This window comes from Leptopilina boulardi, unplaced genomic scaffold (genome assembly GCF_019393585.1).
Source record: "Leptopilina boulardi isolate dan_hultmark-lab unplaced genomic scaffold, ZJU_Lbou_2.1 LbouV2_210, whole genome shotgun sequence".
In the NCBI taxonomy this organism is placed as follows: Eukaryota; Metazoa; Arthropoda; class Insecta; order Hymenoptera; family Figitidae; genus Leptopilina; species Leptopilina boulardi.
In genome coordinates, this window is record NW_026137764.1 from 1,212,413 (window position 1) to 1,228,690 (window position 16,278).

General features: G+C 27.0%; 4 protein-coding genes across 8 annotated transcripts; 3 read left to right on the plus strand and 1 right to left on the minus strand.

Moving 5' to 3' along the window:
• Window positions 1-106: 106 nt before the first annotated feature.
• LOC127278654 (muskelin) lies at window positions 107-4,365 on the plus strand. 2 transcript variants are annotated; one of them, XM_051300458.1, is made up of 12 exons: window positions 107-347; window positions 838-907; window positions 991-1,133; window positions 1,215-1,419; window positions 1,502-1,694; window positions 1,820-2,055; window positions 2,126-2,406; window positions 2,493-2,667; window positions 2,796-2,999; window positions 3,107-3,298; window positions 3,374-3,616; window positions 3,834-4,365. In XM_051300458.1, exons 1-12 carry the CDS (start codon window positions 259-261, stop codon window positions 4,062-4,064), a joined length of 2,262 nt encoding a protein of 753 aa, XP_051156415.1. In that variant the 5' UTR covers window positions 107-258; the 3' UTR covers window positions 4,065-4,365. The 2 variants fall into 2 exon arrangements, with proteins under 2 accessions (XP_051156415.1, XP_051156414.1); XM_051300457.1 differs by having other exon boundaries at window positions 109-347; window positions 805-907.
• A 1,195-nt stretch (window positions 4,366-5,560) lies between these two features.
• Window positions 5,561-6,848, plus strand: LOC127278662 (39S ribosomal protein L13, mitochondrial). Of its 2 annotated transcripts, none has more exons than XM_051300475.1 (4): window positions 5,561-5,729; window positions 6,116-6,239; window positions 6,312-6,466; window positions 6,539-6,848. In XM_051300475.1, exons 1-4 carry the CDS (start codon window positions 5,706-5,708, stop codon window positions 6,770-6,772), a joined length of 537 nt encoding a protein of 178 aa, XP_051156432.1. In that variant the 5' UTR covers window positions 5,561-5,705; the 3' UTR covers window positions 6,773-6,848. The 2 variants fall into 2 exon arrangements, with proteins under 2 accessions (XP_051156432.1, XP_051156433.1); XM_051300476.1 differs by lacking the exon at window positions 5,561-5,729 and adding an exon at window positions 5,856-5,997.
• Window positions 6,849-6,979: 131 nt separating this feature from the next.
• On the minus strand, window positions 6,980-11,078 carry LOC127278656 (leukotriene A-4 hydrolase). Of its 3 annotated transcripts, none has more exons than XM_051300465.1 (11): window positions 10,986-11,078; window positions 9,852-9,913; window positions 9,640-9,755; window positions 9,391-9,542; window positions 9,116-9,227; window positions 8,983-9,051; window positions 8,581-8,857; window positions 8,081-8,376; window positions 7,753-8,007; window positions 7,379-7,674; window positions 6,980-7,303 (listed from the first exon to the last, which is right to left on the minus strand). In XM_051300465.1, the coding sequence occupies exons 2-11, from the start codon at window positions 9,892-9,894 to the stop codon at window positions 7,075-7,077; spliced, it is 1,845 nt and encodes a 614-aa protein (XP_051156422.1). In that variant the 5' UTR covers window positions 9,895-9,913; window positions 10,986-11,078; the 3' UTR covers window positions 6,980-7,074. The 3 variants fall into 3 exon arrangements, with proteins under 3 accessions (XP_051156422.1, XP_051156420.1, XP_051156421.1); XM_051300463.1 differs by lacking the exon at window positions 10,986-11,078 and adding an exon at window positions 10,600-10,869; XM_051300464.1 differs by lacking the exon at window positions 10,986-11,078 and having other exon boundaries at window positions 9,852-10,138.
• Window positions 11,079-11,468: 390 nt separating this feature from the next.
• On the plus strand, window positions 11,469-16,260 carry LOC127278651 (ubiquitin-protein ligase E3C). Its single transcript, XM_051300451.1, has 4 exons — window positions 11,469-12,520; window positions 12,603-13,129; window positions 13,210-15,260; window positions 15,493-16,260. Exons 1-4 carry the CDS (start codon window positions 12,105-12,107, stop codon window positions 15,658-15,660), a joined length of 3,162 nt encoding a protein of 1,053 aa, XP_051156408.1. The 5' UTR covers window positions 11,469-12,104; the 3' UTR covers window positions 15,661-16,260.
• Window positions 16,261-16,278: the final 18 nt, after the last annotated feature.

Below are 16,278 nucleotides of genomic sequence, written 5' to 3' on the forward strand. Positions count from 1 at the left end.
AAAATGATTTTACGATCTTGCTTTTAGATTTTAACCAATCGGCTAACAAAAAAATGAGAAAATGACAAATTCAATTGATCAAATTTCAAAATTTATAAAAATACTTAAAAAATTAAATGATTGGTGATATTTTTAGAGATTCGTCAATTTCATTGGAATATCTGGACAATATGATAAATTATTAAAGAAATTGTGAACTAGAATTGATATTTATTCAATTTTCTCCTCGGGCCACTGCATTATGTCATTTAAAGTAATATGGCGTCGTCGGAAAATAGTGATTTTCAAAAGCTTTTAGAATATAGAATTTTCAAATATTCCAGTTATTCATCTACTTATGTGCCTGAGTGAGTGTCTTATAATTTATAAATAATAAAATAAAAGTTTCTTACAAAAAGTATAAAATGTCGAAAATCACAGACATCGCAAAATACTGAATTGCGTTATGCCGTAACCTCTAAATTTCATTCTGTTTTATTTTATTTATTTTTTTAAATAAATTGAAAATCATACTTTGATTATGAATTAAATGACAGAATATTAAAATTGTCTTTTAAAAGCAAAATTATAATTGCAAATTTGGCATGCAATCATACATTTTTATTAACTCTTCGGAAACATTATGTTGTTTATCTATAACAGTCTTTTTGAAGATATATTTTATTAAACTTATAGATTGTAATAAAACTAAATTTCATATACTTCGACAATATTTTTTGTTCAATTATTATTTTTTTTTCCAAAAAAGCTCGATGGATTTGTTTTTTTTTTAATTTTTGTTTGTTTGTTTTTTTTTTCTTTAAGGATGTTACTTGAAGATGATGATGTTTTTTACAGAAACATCATTGTTGATGAACCATCGGATCAAACATCTCGTTGGTCATCTGACAATGACAACCATCCTCAGGTTAGTTATAATAATTTTTATTGTGTTTACTTAATTTTACGAATGTTTTTATTTTACGAAAAGAATTTATTTTGTATATGCAGTACCTCATTCTTAAGTTGCAACAACCAGCAATTGTTCAAACAATTACTTTTGGCAAATATGAGAAAACACACGTTTGTAACATTAAGAAATTCAAAGTTTATGGAGGTTTAGAGGAAGAAAATATGATGGAACTTTTAGAAAGGTAAACTTTAATGAAAAGAAAAGAACTAAAATTATTAATGAGGAGGTAAATTAAATTAATAAATAAATTTATTTATTCTAGTGGATTGAAAAATGATTCAACATCAGAAACTTTTGATCTTAAACATGAAATTGGAAGTAAAAGGATTTATTTTCCTATTAGGTTTATTAAAGTTCTTCCATTACAATCGTGGGGTCCTAGTTTTAATTTCTCCATTTGGCACGTTCGTCTGACTGGCATTGATGATCCATTGATTGTTAAACCAAGCATCGAATGGGTTAATTCGGTAATAAGAAAAGATATAAATGACAAAATCATTTGTTTTTTTTTTGTATTCTAAATTTCGTATTTTTTATTTATATTTACAGTACCGACAGAGAGAGATAATAAGACTGTGCATGAAACATTTTCGACGATTCGAACAACAGGAAGTTGTTGATACACTTCAACGTGTTACTGGTGTTCCTTTAGAAGATCCACGTTTATCAGTCTTGTACGATTTATTAGTAACAAAAGGAGATCATTTGCAGGCTGAGCGTTATATTACCAATGCTGTGAGCAGTAAGTTTTTCAAATATAAATTGAAATAATCTTCTTTTTTTAAATTAGAATTTTTTGTCCCTCTAAATTGAAAATTAGCCTAAATAAAATGAAAATTAATAATTAATTGAATTATTTTTATATAGCTGGTGTTATGAACGATTATATTAACGCTCAATCGTATCGGGCAGTTTGGACGAAAATAGAATCAAACGATCCAAAACCAGGAATGAGAGGTGGACATCAAATGGTAATAGACTCAACAGCAGAGACTCTTTATCTTTTTGGCGGTTGGGATGGAAATACTGATCTTGCTGATCTTTGGGCGTACGATATTCCCACTGAAAAATGGAGATTTATTTGCAAGGACACAGGAGAAGTTGTTAGTATACACTGTTTATAATTACTAAAATTATAAATAGTTATTAAATTAATAATTCTTTTTTTTTTAGGGAGGGCCAAAAGCTCGATCCTGTCATAAGATGTGTCTAGATCCAGAGCGACGGCAAATTTTTACATTAGGTAGATATTTGGATACACAATATCGTTCTCCGGATAATTTAAAAAGTGATTTTTACGTCTACAATATTGAGACAAACGAATGGACACAAATATCAGAAGATACAGGAGCACGTGGTGGACCGAAATTAATATTCGATCATCAAATGTCAATGGACGTTGATAAAAGAACTATTTATGTGTTTGGTGGTCGAGTTCTTGTTTCTCCAGCAAAGTATGTTATTTGTTTACCTTTTTTTAAAAAAAATTTAATAGCATCTTTTCGATTCTAAAATTATTGATGTAATTATTAAATTTCAGTTCCGATGATCAGGAAGTAATTACAAATTCGACTGAACCTATTTTTTCTGGATTATATTCTTACCATGTTCCAACTGATACTTGGTCTAAACTAGCTTCCGATATTTCAAGACCTTGTCCCCTTACTACTTTAAATATCAAATCCAGAGTTGGACATTCCATGTTGTTTCATCCTGTAAGTTTTTTTTACATTTCAAATAAATGGGAAATTTCTTTAAAAAATTTCTTAATACAAAAAAAAATAATTATATTATTAATATTATTGTTATTCAGTTTTTTGAATAAAATTTAATTATTAATTAGGAATCCAGAAAATTGTACATTTTTGCTGGTCAAAGAAGTAAAGAATATTTAAACGATTTTTTCACTTATGAAGTAGACACTGCACAAATTGAGCAAATTATTGTGAGTGATTTTGGTAATCGTGATTCTAATCACGTTCCAGCTGCGGGTTTTACTCAGCGAGCGACAATTGATCCTGAATTAGGAGAAATTTATATCTTATCCGTAAATATTTATATGATATCAATTTTAATAAATTTAGTTTATTAGATTTCTTTTTTTTTTTAATATTTATCAAAAATGTAAAATTAGTTAGCATATTAATATTGCAGGGTTTAAGCAAAGATAAAGATAAAAGAGATGACAATGTTCAAAATTCATTTTGGGTTTATAATATTAAGGAAAATAAATGGTCCTGCATCTATCGAAATGAAAATAATGGAGAAAAATATTGGAGTAAAATGCAGGATTATGAACCATGTCCAAGATTCGCTCATCAATTGGTCTATGATCAAGTGAAAAAGGTGATTTTCAAATTAACAATAATAATGAAAAAAAAAGTGACTAAAATAATATCAAAGTTTTATTATTCATTATAGGTGCATTATTTGTTTGGAGGAAATCCAAGACATTCTTGTCTTCCTAAATTGAGGCTCGATGATTTTTGGGTTTTAAAACTTTGTCGACCTTCTCATGATCAAGTTTTAAGGAACTGCAAATTAATTATAAGAAAACATAAGTTTGAAGAACTGGCTATGAAGGATACTATTGAAGCACTTGAATATTTGCAAACTAAAGTCTCGGAGATCATTGATCATAATGATGAAGATCAATCCAAAGAGGTAGATTATTTATTTTCATTAAAATTTTATTATTTTTTTAATTATAGTAAAATAATAATATAATAATAATAATAATTATTACGTTTATTTGAAAGGATTTGTTGTATTTGAAAGTAATTTTTCTATTTTTCAATATAAAATTGTTTTTATTTTTTTTCTAAATATGTCTACTAATTTTTGTTTTTTTTTTTTTGTTTTTTTCTTTCAAATCTTTCAGTTTCAATTACTGGCGTCTATTTTATTCCGAGAGCAATGTATTCCTGAAGATGAAACAATAACTTCCGATGACTCCTCTGTACAATCTTATTTGAGTACAAATCCGGATCATAATGCAGTAGCGCGTGGCATTCATGCACGTCGAACGGATTTGTATGATAGACTTACGGAATTTTTCCCAGAAGCTTTAACGCAACCCCGTGCTAATCTTATGGATCTTTTGCCATTATGATACCATTGAAATTGCTAATGTGATAAATCATATAAATCAATGTCAGTCAAAACAAAACAGAATACTCATTTTTTGATTTGTATTGGTTGCATTCATTGATATAATGTAAATAAGGATATTTTTTTTTACTTATCAGATTTAAAATGATATGATGCTTTCGAGTGTGGGAAAAAGTTTTATTGTGCAATTCTACATTGTAAAAGTCTTATATTTTTTTACTGTAAATAATCCTTAGTTTGATAAAAGATTTTTATTATATTGTGACTGTATATTATATAGGTACATATAATTTTAAATTACATTCGCGACAAATGATTGGATTATTTTACCAGAGAATTCAATCTGAAAATTTAGTTTTATTTCATATTACAAAACTGCGTTACCAATATTTATATTGTTAGCCATATGTTGTAAAGTCAAGTTTATTTTTCAATTATTGTTTGTTTTTTTTTTCTTAATGAGCTGAAAATCAAAAAAAAAAGTATGTTTTTCATCTCAACATCTAAAATTAAATATAGTTAAATCTTAAATGTTTATCAAAAGCTTAGCTTTGACATATTTTTGTTTTAATATTTTGTGAAAATTTTATTAATTAATATTAAATTCTTGAATTTCAATACAATATTGATGAATTATAAGATTCAAGTAAAAATATTATTATTATTATTAACCTAGGAAGAGGTTTTGGTTTGATTTCGATAAAATCGTTTTGAAAAGTATATTGGATAAAAAAAATGTTTTAATGATACTGGAAAAAATTATATATTCATGAATTTTAAAAATCGCTTCCTGTATAGCCAAGTTAAAAAACAGCTTACCAAATTTTTTTTAAACTCTAGCATGATCTCGTGTAAATAAATATATACTCTTTTCAAAACATTGATTTTTGTTTTATTCTGTTTTGATAAAGATTGGTTTTAATTTACATGTGTATGAACGTAAATTTATATTTTAAATTGATTTTATATCAGAATAATATTTTTAAGTCCTATTTAATGAGAATGTATCTTCCAAAATAAAAAAAAGCAGTAAATTAAATATTTTATTGCAAATATTTACAAATCTTTTTCTTTTTATACAAATTAACTTCCATTGTTATCAATTGATTTTGCGTTAATTGTCATGAATAAAGAGAATATTTAATTGAAAATTGTATTTTATAATATGTAAAATATTCACATGTAAATATTTTATTTAAAAATGTGTGATTTATATTTATAAACAAAAAAATATTCTAATTTATACTATATTTTACTTTAAAATGTAAATATTTGTACATAAATGGAAGATATACGTACAACAATATTATTGTTAATTTCGTGAAAAACAAAACTGAAATTTGCAAATAAAATTATCTATGACTAGAGATATTGTATAGTTTTTAAAAATAATCCTCGTCGCTTTTCCCTAAAAAAATTAATTTAAATACTTATACCTAGATTTTTAATTTTTATAAATTAAAAGTTTTTCTCGTTAATTTTATGTATTTTAAATTATTTTTGTTATACTTAATATTATTATTTATTATCAAAATAAATTCATGATTTGTGTAATAAGAAAATATAATTTCTAAAATACATTCAAATTGAACGCATTGAAGCTGCAAGATCAAGAATATAGTCGCATGAGAGATAAACAAAAATGTCACTCCTTCGTCGTTCACAGGTGATTTTTTCTTCTTTTAAACAGTTTTAATAAAATATTAATTTTTTTTTCAAGATTTTAAAAATTAATTGAATCACATTGCATCAATTTATATAAGTGTCTTTCAATATTATATGCAATTATACTTTAGTTTTAACTATAATTTGAAATAAAATTTTGAGGTTATGTTATGTATCTATTTGTAAATTATTAAGTTAGAACTATTTAAAATAAATTAATTGAAGTAGAGTTAAATTAACAAGAGATGGAAAGTTGCAATTGTCAACAAGTTAGTTTATTTTTGTTTGATACTAACTTAAACAAGTGAATATTTTTACATAAAATAGAAATGTATAATTGTTTTTCATATCATTTTATATTTAAATTAAAATTTACCATTTTTTCAGCAATGGGGAACGTTTAGTCGTATTTGGCATGTCTATGATGCAAAATGGCAAGATCCATATTTAACTGCAGAATTGTTAAAAAAATATCTATCAGGAACATACAAACCAATTTATCATCCAATGAGTAGGAAACTTCTTTTTTTATTTATTATAACGTTTTTTTTTTGGTTTAATTATATGTTGCATATTTTTTCAGATGATTGTGGTGATAACGTAGTAGTAATAAACAGTAAAGATATTGCTTTAAGAGGAGATGATTGGCAAAAACGAATGTATTTTCATCACACAGGTTATGCTAAGGGAGCAACTTATACACTCGCTTGGGAATTACACAGCAAAGATCCAACTATGGTATTATTTTTAATATATCGAAAAAATTTTTATTAAAAATTGATTATTTAAATAATTTTCTTCTTTTTGAAGATCGTGAGGAAAGCACTTTATTCAGCCATGGATAAAAATTTAAATCGAAGATATGCAATGCAACGCCTGCATATTTTCCCAGACAGTGAGGTTCCAAAGGAGATTAAAAGGAATATTAGCAACCAAATTCAACAAATCTCAACAATACCAGTTAGGTTAGATCATATACCAGAGGACGTACGTGCAGAATTTCCTCAACTTCTTAAATATCCTGAGGAATATGTTCGTCGGTGATAAACAAATAGAATTTTTTCAAATTTAATTGTAAAAATAGATTGTTTGATTATATAAATAATTTTAATATGGAAAATTTAAAAATTCAATTAATTTTCCTAGAAATTCATAAAATTCATTATCAAAATATTAAAAAAAAAAAAAAAATGTATTTAAACTACAATTTTATTCAATGATAGAGTAGTTATTTAAAAGAGAATACAATGCTTCTGAAAAAATTAGTTTATTAAAATTGTACGAAATTTTATTAAAACGTAGAACGTAATAATTTTTTAAAAATATTTTAAAAACAATTTTCAATATTAATCCAGGTGCAAGTCCTTTTTCACCATTTCAGCAGTAACAAACATCATTTGATCTTTTGTTTTCAAATAATTGTCTATTGCTCTTTGCCGCATTTCCTTCCATTCATAAAGATCACGATAAATTGGTCGAAGATATTTCATACGACCATATTTTGACACAAAATCAAGAGCTTCCGTAACTTTAGGCTCCCATCGAGATTTTAATGCTAATCGAATCCAAATGAATCTGAAATATTCATAATGATAATAGTAAGTAGAAAAATAAATTTATTTTGAATTTAAAAATATTGTATATGCTTACTTAATATCACAGTTTTGTACAGAATCAAAGTCGTAAATCTCTTGCATTTTTTCCAATTTCTTGATTGAGAGAGTTGCATTATTTTCAAACAAAACTGTTATAAATTGTTCTCTCTGTGAAGCACTTAGATTGTTAACATCTGATTTTTCAAAAGGTACTGCTGTCTTTTCATCCCAATTAATCCATTTTTCAGCAAGTTCAATACAAGCATTCAACAAGTCTTTATTATAATTCGGAATTACAGGTGGCATGCCTGGCTTGTTAAGCCAAGAATCCCAATCCACTGAATCCAAAATCTATGAAAAATAAATTATTATTTAACAAAATTATACAATTTATTTTCTTTTTAATAATTAATTAAAATTTTAATTAACCTGAGTCTTATTAGAAAAGTATTTATATAAATAATTTTTCCAGTCTGACGTTACGATACTCCTGTATTTGAAAGTTTTAAAGTAATCTCTTAAAAATGCTTCAAAATCTTGAGGACCGCCAAGAAGTTCTTCTAAATAATAGAGGAATGTATGACCCTTCATGTAAGGCACTGTTGAAAATGCATCATCAGGATCAATTCCATCGAGATTGATCACTAATTTAGTCAATTCGGGAGTTTTACTTAGACTTTTAATCTAAAAAATATGAATATTAATGATCAATTCATTTTATAAAATGACGATTAATTTAATTATTTTAATGACTTACTGCATCCCTGAGTTCGGAAAGACCCATTAAGGCATTAAATTGTCTTTGCTTTTCGCCAAACATTCGTCCATCTATTTTATATTCAATAAACATAGTGAAGCCCTCATTTAACCAAAAATGTTCAAAATTGGCATTTGTCACCAAATTTCCAGTCCAGCTGTGTGAAATTTCGTGAGCAATAACACTGGCCAAAGAACGATCTCCCGCAAGTAATGTAGGCGTTACAAAAGTTATACAAGGATTTTCCATTCCGCCAAAAGCAAAACTCGGAGGAAGAACCAAAAGATCATAGACACCTACAATTTTATCATCAAATAAAAATGTTCTTCTTTTAATTAAAATTTCATAAAGCTGAAGTATTTGAGAAACAAAAATAATTCAAATTTCCATTATAATATTATAAATATTTGAATTGTTCATTAATTTTTTAAACATTGAAAAATTCAATTTTATTTAATTGAAATTATAATTAATGATATTTTAAATCAATTTTTTTTTACCCCAAACGTATGGACCACAAATTTCTTCGGCAGTACGTAGCATTGTGTCAGTCTCGGAAAATTCAAATGCGCTTTGCTCGATTAATTCCCTTTCTGACCAAACCGAAGATCTAGGTCCAACTTTTTTTGAAACCAAATCACCAACTGCAATTGCAATCAGATACGAAGGGATAGGAACTGGTTGATGAAATTTGCTGAGTTTCATGTCGTTTCCAACATTTTCAACTCCATCATGTAAAGCTGACATTAACGTTGTTGCCCAATTTGGTGTTGTAATCTTTCGAGAAAAAAAATTCATATAAATACACAAAATAGTAATTAAGAATGTTTATTGTAATTACATAATTAATGAAAAAGAAAAAATTAAATAGTAATTATAAAATAAAGTCATTTTTAAATTACCTCAGCACTGTAAGTGGATTTTATTGATGGAGTATCTTGACAAGGTATCATTGATCGTGCATGAATTGCCTAATAAAAAGAAACTTTTTAATATCAAATCTAGACTAGAAATTTTAGCTTATTATTAACATACCTGACATTGTGAAAATAGATAAGGATATTTTTTTCCGGAAGTTTGTTTAGGGTCCAGCCACTGCAATGCTGTTGCCTTGGATGATGTTTCATATTCAATTTTAATTTTATACCTGTAGTCAAATATCATATCATCTCAAACTCAATTAAGATTAAAAATAAATGATTTTCTTAAAATGACAAAATTAAAAAATTTTAATGTTACATTTAAAATTTATTTCAATTAAAATGAAAGAGAAAATATTACATTTCACTTTAAAAAGAAAATGTGTTTACCTTGTTTTGCCATCTTCACATTCAGATTCAGTAGGTAGTTTAATATTTAGTTTAGATCCAAATGAAACTGTTTCTCCAACGCTGTAATCGAGTTTAGAATTGTCCTTTTCATTTGTTATACTTAACAATGTAATGTTTCGAACATCCAAAATCTGTTTTAAAAATATTCATAAATATCCATATAAATAAGATACCAATCAAAAGAATACATGTAAATAATAGTGATAATAATAAATAAAAGATATTGACCAAAGAATCTGCAGTCTTATTTTTCCTTTCTGCGTCCAAAATTACATGACCTTTTAAAGTGTTCTTCTCGAAATTCACAGTTAACTTCAAATGATGATGAGTAACTCCAACAAGATCTATATTAGAAATAATATATTTTTAAACTTCTATTATTAATATCAATTAATATAATAATTACATGATTATTTATAGTTTTATTTTCCAATACTTACCAGGTCTAGAAAAAGAATTCGGATCAGTGGGACTTAAAGCCATTTTTGAACTGCTAAAAGTCCTGGAAACAAATATAAACAAAACAAGAATTGATGAAACTATAAAATTATACATCGTTAAAATTAATTTACATGCAAAGTAATTAAAAATTTAGAACTTTTATCGTAAATTTGATTATTAAACTGTATTCAAACAAGTTTTTAGGTACAGTGAAGTACAAGCTTGACAAATTGTAGTCTTATATCAACCAATAAAACCGGCGCGTGAAGATGCGAATCAATACTGCCCTGTAACGGAAAAATATACGTGACATGTAAATACGATAGTTATTTACGTATATTTTTCCGTTGCAGAACAGAATATCAATATCAATAATTTACTCAGTTATTAAAACCGTCTATTTATTTACCAATACAAAACATAGATAATTTAAATAATTATCTTTATATAGTGAAAAACAGATATTTATTCTATACAGGTCCTATTCAATAACTGATGATCAAAAACAATTTTATTTAGCAAACATAATAAATAAAATTATAATAAATATTTTTCTTGAATTATTTTTTTTTCCTCATAACTTTCTTATCATAAAATCCATAAAATAATAATTCATTTTACACAGGAAAAAACAAGAGCTTAAAAATAATATAAAACTCGTGAAGAGAAAAACAAAAACGATTAAAAACAATATTTAATCATTCAAACTAGCACATTAATGATCAATAAAATACTTTTTTTACTTACGAATATGTATTCTTTTTTATAAAAGAAGAATTTAAGTATTCTTTTTTAATTAAATTAGTGACCTTTCGACTGTACAAAAATCTGATAAGAAACATTTCTTAAATCGTCATCATCGTCATAATTACAATGAGTACATTGCGTATATTTGATTAAATGATAAATTTATATTTTGACAATTTTTACAGACGACAAATTCAACAATGATATTTTTTATTTATTTATATATATTTAACATCATTAATCAACATTGAAAATATTTGTTGTTTATTTTGACAGTTTGAATAAATCTAACCTAAAAATTAATCTTTTTAATGCTTTTTGTATTCTTCATTATTTATTAACTAAAAAATTTTTTTTAGAAAATTAATATAAAATGTACTAAATACCTTATTTGTTATTAATTTATAACAAAAAAAAGTCGTTTTATTTATGTGACAACAATTAAAGAAAGGGTTATTTTGTGGACAAAAATGAAATGCTCATGCGCAGAAACAAAAGTAGTTAGGATTTTCAATAATTATTATTTAAACGCAGTATTATTAGTAAATCATAATTTTTTATGAAATTAATTATTAACAATATTTTAAGGAAATTTATATCATATTTAGATAAAATTATTTATAATTTCGTTATATATGTCATTGATTTCAAATAAACCCGCTAACTTATGATGACATGCATGTATATGTGTAACAAACTGCATCTGTGAGATGACACATTCATATATATATATATATATATATATATATAAATTTAATTTATGTGTCATATTTTCACGTGCGTGTTTGGCATTTAATATTTAAAGGAATTAGAAAAATAGTAAATATTAATGCAAAGTTATCATATATAATTGATTTTTTGTGAATTACCTGTGAAAGTTTTGCAGTACAACTTTTCGCTAAAAAAGATTTAGAATTAAAATAACAATATCAAAATTTTTTAGTAGAGAAGTTGATGAAGGACAATAAAAAGGACCTTTTTTTAAAAAAAAATAAAAGAGTGCGTAAAATTGGAAGACTATATACATTTAAGTGATCTCGAGACGATCTTTCTTATAAAAAATTTATCTTTTATTGTTAAATATTAGACGAAAAATAGTTTAAATTGTATATATATTAACTAATCATCTTATATATGTGCATCACTTTGAGACTTCCCTGATTTGTAATGTCATCATTTTCAAAGTGACGTGTAATCATTTATATGTGTAGTATTGTATGTCACTAAAAAGTACAATTTGATATTCAAAGTTTTAATATTGTGTTACATGGTTTGAATTCAATTTAATTCACTTATACGTGTAAGTAAAGCGCGAATATATCTCGGTGAAAAAGAGATTATACATAACCTCAATTATTTGCATACAAGAAAATAAGCTATATTTTTGTTTTTATGAGAACTACAAAGTCTAAAGAAAATGTCAAACATTAAAAATACAATGTATTAAAGTGTTAAATTTGAAGAAATATCTTATGCTTTGATATTTTTCAATAAACAAATGAAATATGTATAGCTTCGAGGGTGATTATAGGCGTAAGCCACAACAAAACTTAGCCGGAGCAAGTCGTAGAGATGAAAAAGCTGCTCTTTTACAGCATGCTCAATTGGAACGTTTGAAAAGAGAACAACAACGAAGAAAGCATAATGCTGTTGTTAAAATACAAGCCTACATTCGTAGTTTTGTTAAAAGAACTTTAATGAAAAAATGCCAACGATATGAATTTGACAAAATGCAACAGTCATTGGGAAATAAAACATTGAATGTAGAGGAATTAGTTATTTATATTCGAAAAATTCTATTTTTTTATCAACCAATTGAAGATTCTAATAGATTTATTTGGCTGTTACAACAATTTCTTAAACTTCAGAAAGAAATTAAATTGAAAATTAATTCATCTAATGAATGGCTATGGAGAGTCAGGTAAAATGATAGATAATTTATTAATATAATGAAAATAATAATAATAATAATTTGTAAATTAACGTATTATAAATATTTTTAGATGGGTCCTGAGGCTGTGCTTAAAATTTGTCGTAGACAGTATATCTCCTGATAAAGGACAAGCAATAGCGATTCCATTACGTGTTTTAGAAACATTTACACTTATTGAAAATTTTGAAAATACTCATCATCAACAACTAAAGGATATATTTGCATATCTATTGAAAAATAATTATTACGAACAAATGAAACAATTGATTGACACAAAAATACCGCCAATTGATGATCCATCCCCTGTTCCTCCGACTCCAATGTCAAAATGGATTTTTGATATGATTCAACGACCTTTAAGTATAATTTATTATATGAATCATCTAAATGATTTTGCATTTCTCACCTTGAGGGAACTTTGCACGAGTATACTTTCGCAAAAACTTACGGAATCGGTAACTGGATTTATATTTCCTGCGCTAATGAATTCTAAAGAATTTCCCTTTGAGAAACTGATTACTTGCATCCAATTTCTTAATATTCCACCTTCATTAAATTTACTCTACTCTATTCTCAGTTTGGAAACACCTGGATTCTGTAAGTAAATTGCTAATTAATTAATTAAATTACTTTTATGAATTGTAGAAAATAATTTTTTTTTTTTAAATTCTTTTTAGCACCGGGAAAATCAAATGATGTTTTGATTGTTTATCTACAAGTTTTAGCGTCAATGAGCACAACAATTAATCCACCGCCTACCCGTCAAACTTTAGAAACAGATGACTCGGATAGTGATTCGGAAACGGTTCGGTTTCAAGATAAAAGTGAAACTGAACTTCAACAAAATTGTGTGAATATTTTAAATGAGGAGCATCGAGTTCAGGCAATTTTAGCAGCAGTGGAAAATTGTAACGATCCAAATGTGATGCAACCATTGTGTCAACTTTGTCATAATTTACTCATCACTCACAAATTTGCTATTCACAAATATAAATTACTCTATATGTTGGCATTTAAGCCAGCATTTTTGAGAGATCTTTGGAATACCCTATTAACAATTAATCAAACATCATTATTTGGTGGATCGACACCTTTGCTTCATATTATTTCACGTGGTATTCAACTTTCTCCGGATGATGCAAAGAAAATTGTTCCTCTATTGGCCGTTTTTTGTTCATTGTTTAGTTTATTAATTGCGACCTTACACGACACGGAATTCTTTCACGATGGCTCAGAAACAACAACATTAAATAATTATGGACAACAGGCAATGCCATTCACAACCGCAACCCTAGTTCCATTATCGAATCATTTAAAGGGCATTTGTTTGGGATTAGTGGAACTCGCCTTTCCTGATACACGTCCTTCTGTTCGGGATGATTATAAAAATGTCGTATTGGGACTCTCGTCATCTATTCAATGCGAGCAAAACACTCATATGTGGACACATTTATTTAAAGTCACCGTAGGATTACTTCGTCAATTGCATACACGTGATTTACGAAGACAATTTTGTCCCGATAGTCATTGGATAGCATCGAATATTGTCATTCCAACTGATAAGCCACAAGATTTTACAATTCGACGTCGAAGGCTTCGTAGTTATATTCCATTTCAAGGATTGAGAGCGTTTACACGCGAGGAAATTGAAGAAGGACCACCAATGTCGACAAAGGAGGTTCGCACATTGACTTTATTGCGTGAAATTCCCTTTGTCGTGCCATTTAGCGAACGGGTTGTTGTTTTCCAGTCGCTCATCTATCGTGATAAATTAGATCAACAAGGTGAATTGACGCATTTTATGCAAGGACCATCAATTCAAATATCAGTGCGAAGAAATTATTTATACGAAGATGCATTTGATAAACTTTCGCCTGAAAATGAACCTGAAATGAGATTGAAGATGCGTGTTCAATTAGTAAATACTGCCGGTTTAGAGGAAGCTGGTGTCGATGGTGGTGGACTATTTCGTGAATTTCTCTCTGAACTTCTCAAGACAAGTTTCGATCCAAATCGAGGTTTCTTTCGTTTGACAAAAGACAATATGCTTTATCCAAATCCAACTGTACATTTACTCGTTGAAGATTTTCCAAAACATTATTATTTCATTGGACGAATTCTTGGGAAAGCATTGTATGAAAATTTATTGGTGGAATTACCGTTTGCCGAATTTTTTCTATCGAAAATTGTTGGTACACAATCGGATGTTGATGTTCATCATTTGGCATCATTGGATCCGATAATGTACAGAAATTTGCTTTATTTGAAAAGTTATAAAGGCGATGTGACTGATTTGGGTCTTGATTTTACAGTGTTATCAGATGAATTGGGTGAGAGGAGAGTTGATGAATTAAAACCCGGTGGTGTTAATATTCCAGTGACAAATCATAATAGAATTGAATATATTCATCTAATGGCGGATTATAAATTAAATAAACAAATTAGAGCTCAATGTTATGCATTTAAACAGGGCATTGGAAATGTCGTTCCACTTGATTGGTTGCAGATGTTTAATAATAAAGAATTGCAGGTACTAATTTCGGGAGCGCAAATTCCTGTTGATGTCAGTGATTTAAAATTGCACACTAATTATACTGGCGGCTATACTCCTGATCATCCAACAATTGCTGCATTCTGGAAAGTTGTCGATGAATTTAATGATCAACAAAAAAGTCAACTACTTAAGTTTGTCACTAGTTGCAGTCGACCACCACTTCTTGGATTTAAGGTAATTATGTTAATTAGAATATGAATTTAGAAAGCAACTTTAATATTCATTGAAATTAATGAATATAAAACTTATGAATTTTAATTCTGCTGTGATTTAAATAATTAAAATCGAATGAGTTTTTTTTTCTTTTTTTTTTAATTTAACTTTAAACAGACATCAAAGGTCAGGCATATGTTCACCTTATTTTCAACTAGTTTAATAATTTATCAACTAACACATTTTTTTGCAGGAATTGGATCCTCCATTTTGCATACAACATGCAGGCAGTATTGACCGTTTGCCAACGTCCAGCACGTGCATGAATTTATTAAAATTACCGGAATTTCCTGATGAAAAATTATTACGGGAAAAACTTTTATACGCTATCCAAGCTGGAGCTGGATTTGAATTAAGTTAAATTTGATTTTAGTAATTTGTGTTTCTTGTCAACTGTAAATAGAATATTGTAAATTACTTATGTGCATATAATTACATATTTATTACGTATAGAAAAAAGTGGGTAAACAAAAAATATATATAATTAACGTTTAGAAAATGTTATTTACTCGTAACGAAAATAATTCAATTTTTTTTTAAGGCAACAGATACCTCGAATTTTTTATAAAAAAAAAAATATATATATATATACGTTAGGTATAAATATTTCAAAGGGGCCAAAATTTTTCAAGAATCGTGTAGAAAAAAATTGTTTTTACTGACATCAATTACTATTGAAATAAAAATACTCTGTATATATGTACATGTTACATTTGTAATTTGTTCCTGAATCATGAAAGTTAATTTTTAAGAATATAGTCAATTTAAATGTGTGAGACTTGAAACGTTTATCTATTGCGTAACCCTTATTACTTACTGTCAATATACGCGCCTAAAAAAATATTTTATTTTTTTTGTATCATATAAGCGTATAATTACTATAAATTATGTAAATTTTATCGTTTGTGATTCGAGTTGGCAAAATTTAATAATAATAATAATAATAATAATCATGTACGTCTATTTATATTAATCTCCA

Excerpts from the sequence above, each read along its gene's own strand:
- LOC127278656 (XM_051300463.1), bottom strand. The coding sequence starts at position 10,694 with ATGTTTCTTATCAGATTTTTGTACAGTCGAAAGGTCACTAATTTAATT. Across the intron at positions 9,914-10,599 it reads ATAAAAAAGAATACATATTC|GACTTTTAGCAGTTCAAAAA; the intron begins GTAAGTAAAAAA and ends ATTTGTTTCCAG. Across the intron at positions 8,377-8,580 it reads TTGTGGTCCATACGTTTGGG|GTGTCTATGATCTTTTGGTT; the intron begins GTAAAAAAAAAT and ends ATAAAATTGTAG.
- LOC127278654 (XM_051300457.1), top strand. The coding sequence starts at position 259 with ATGGCGTCGTCGGAAAATAGTGATTTTCAAAAGCTTTTAGAATATAGA. Across the intron at positions 908-990 it reads ACAATGACAACCATCCTCAG|TACCTCATTCTTAAGTTGCA; the intron begins GTTAGTTATAAT and ends TTGTATATGCAG. Across the intron at positions 1,134-1,214 it reads ATGATGGAACTTTTAGAAAG|TGGATTGAAAAATGATTCAA; the intron begins GTAAACTTTAAT and ends TATTTATTCTAG.
- LOC127278651 (XM_051300451.1), top strand. The coding sequence starts at position 12,105 with ATGTATAGCTTCGAGGGTGATTATAGGCGTAAGCCACAACAAAACTTA. Across the intron at positions 13,130-13,209 it reads TTTGGAAACACCTGGATTCT|CACCGGGAAAATCAAATGAT; the intron begins GTAAGTAAATTG and ends AATTCTTTTTAG. Across the intron at positions 15,261-15,492 it reads CACCACTTCTTGGATTTAAG|GAATTGGATCCTCCATTTTG; the intron begins GTAATTATGTTA and ends ATTTTTTTGCAG.
- LOC127278662 (XM_051300475.1), top strand. The coding sequence starts at position 5,706 with ATGTCACTCCTTCGTCGTTCACAG. Across the intron at positions 5,730-6,115 it reads CACTCCTTCGTCGTTCACAG|CAATGGGGAACGTTTAGTCG; the intron begins GTGATTTTTTCT and ends CCATTTTTTCAG. Across the intron at positions 6,467-6,538 it reads ACAGCAAAGATCCAACTATG|ATCGTGAGGAAAGCACTTTA; the intron begins GTATTATTTTTA and ends TTCTTTTTGAAG.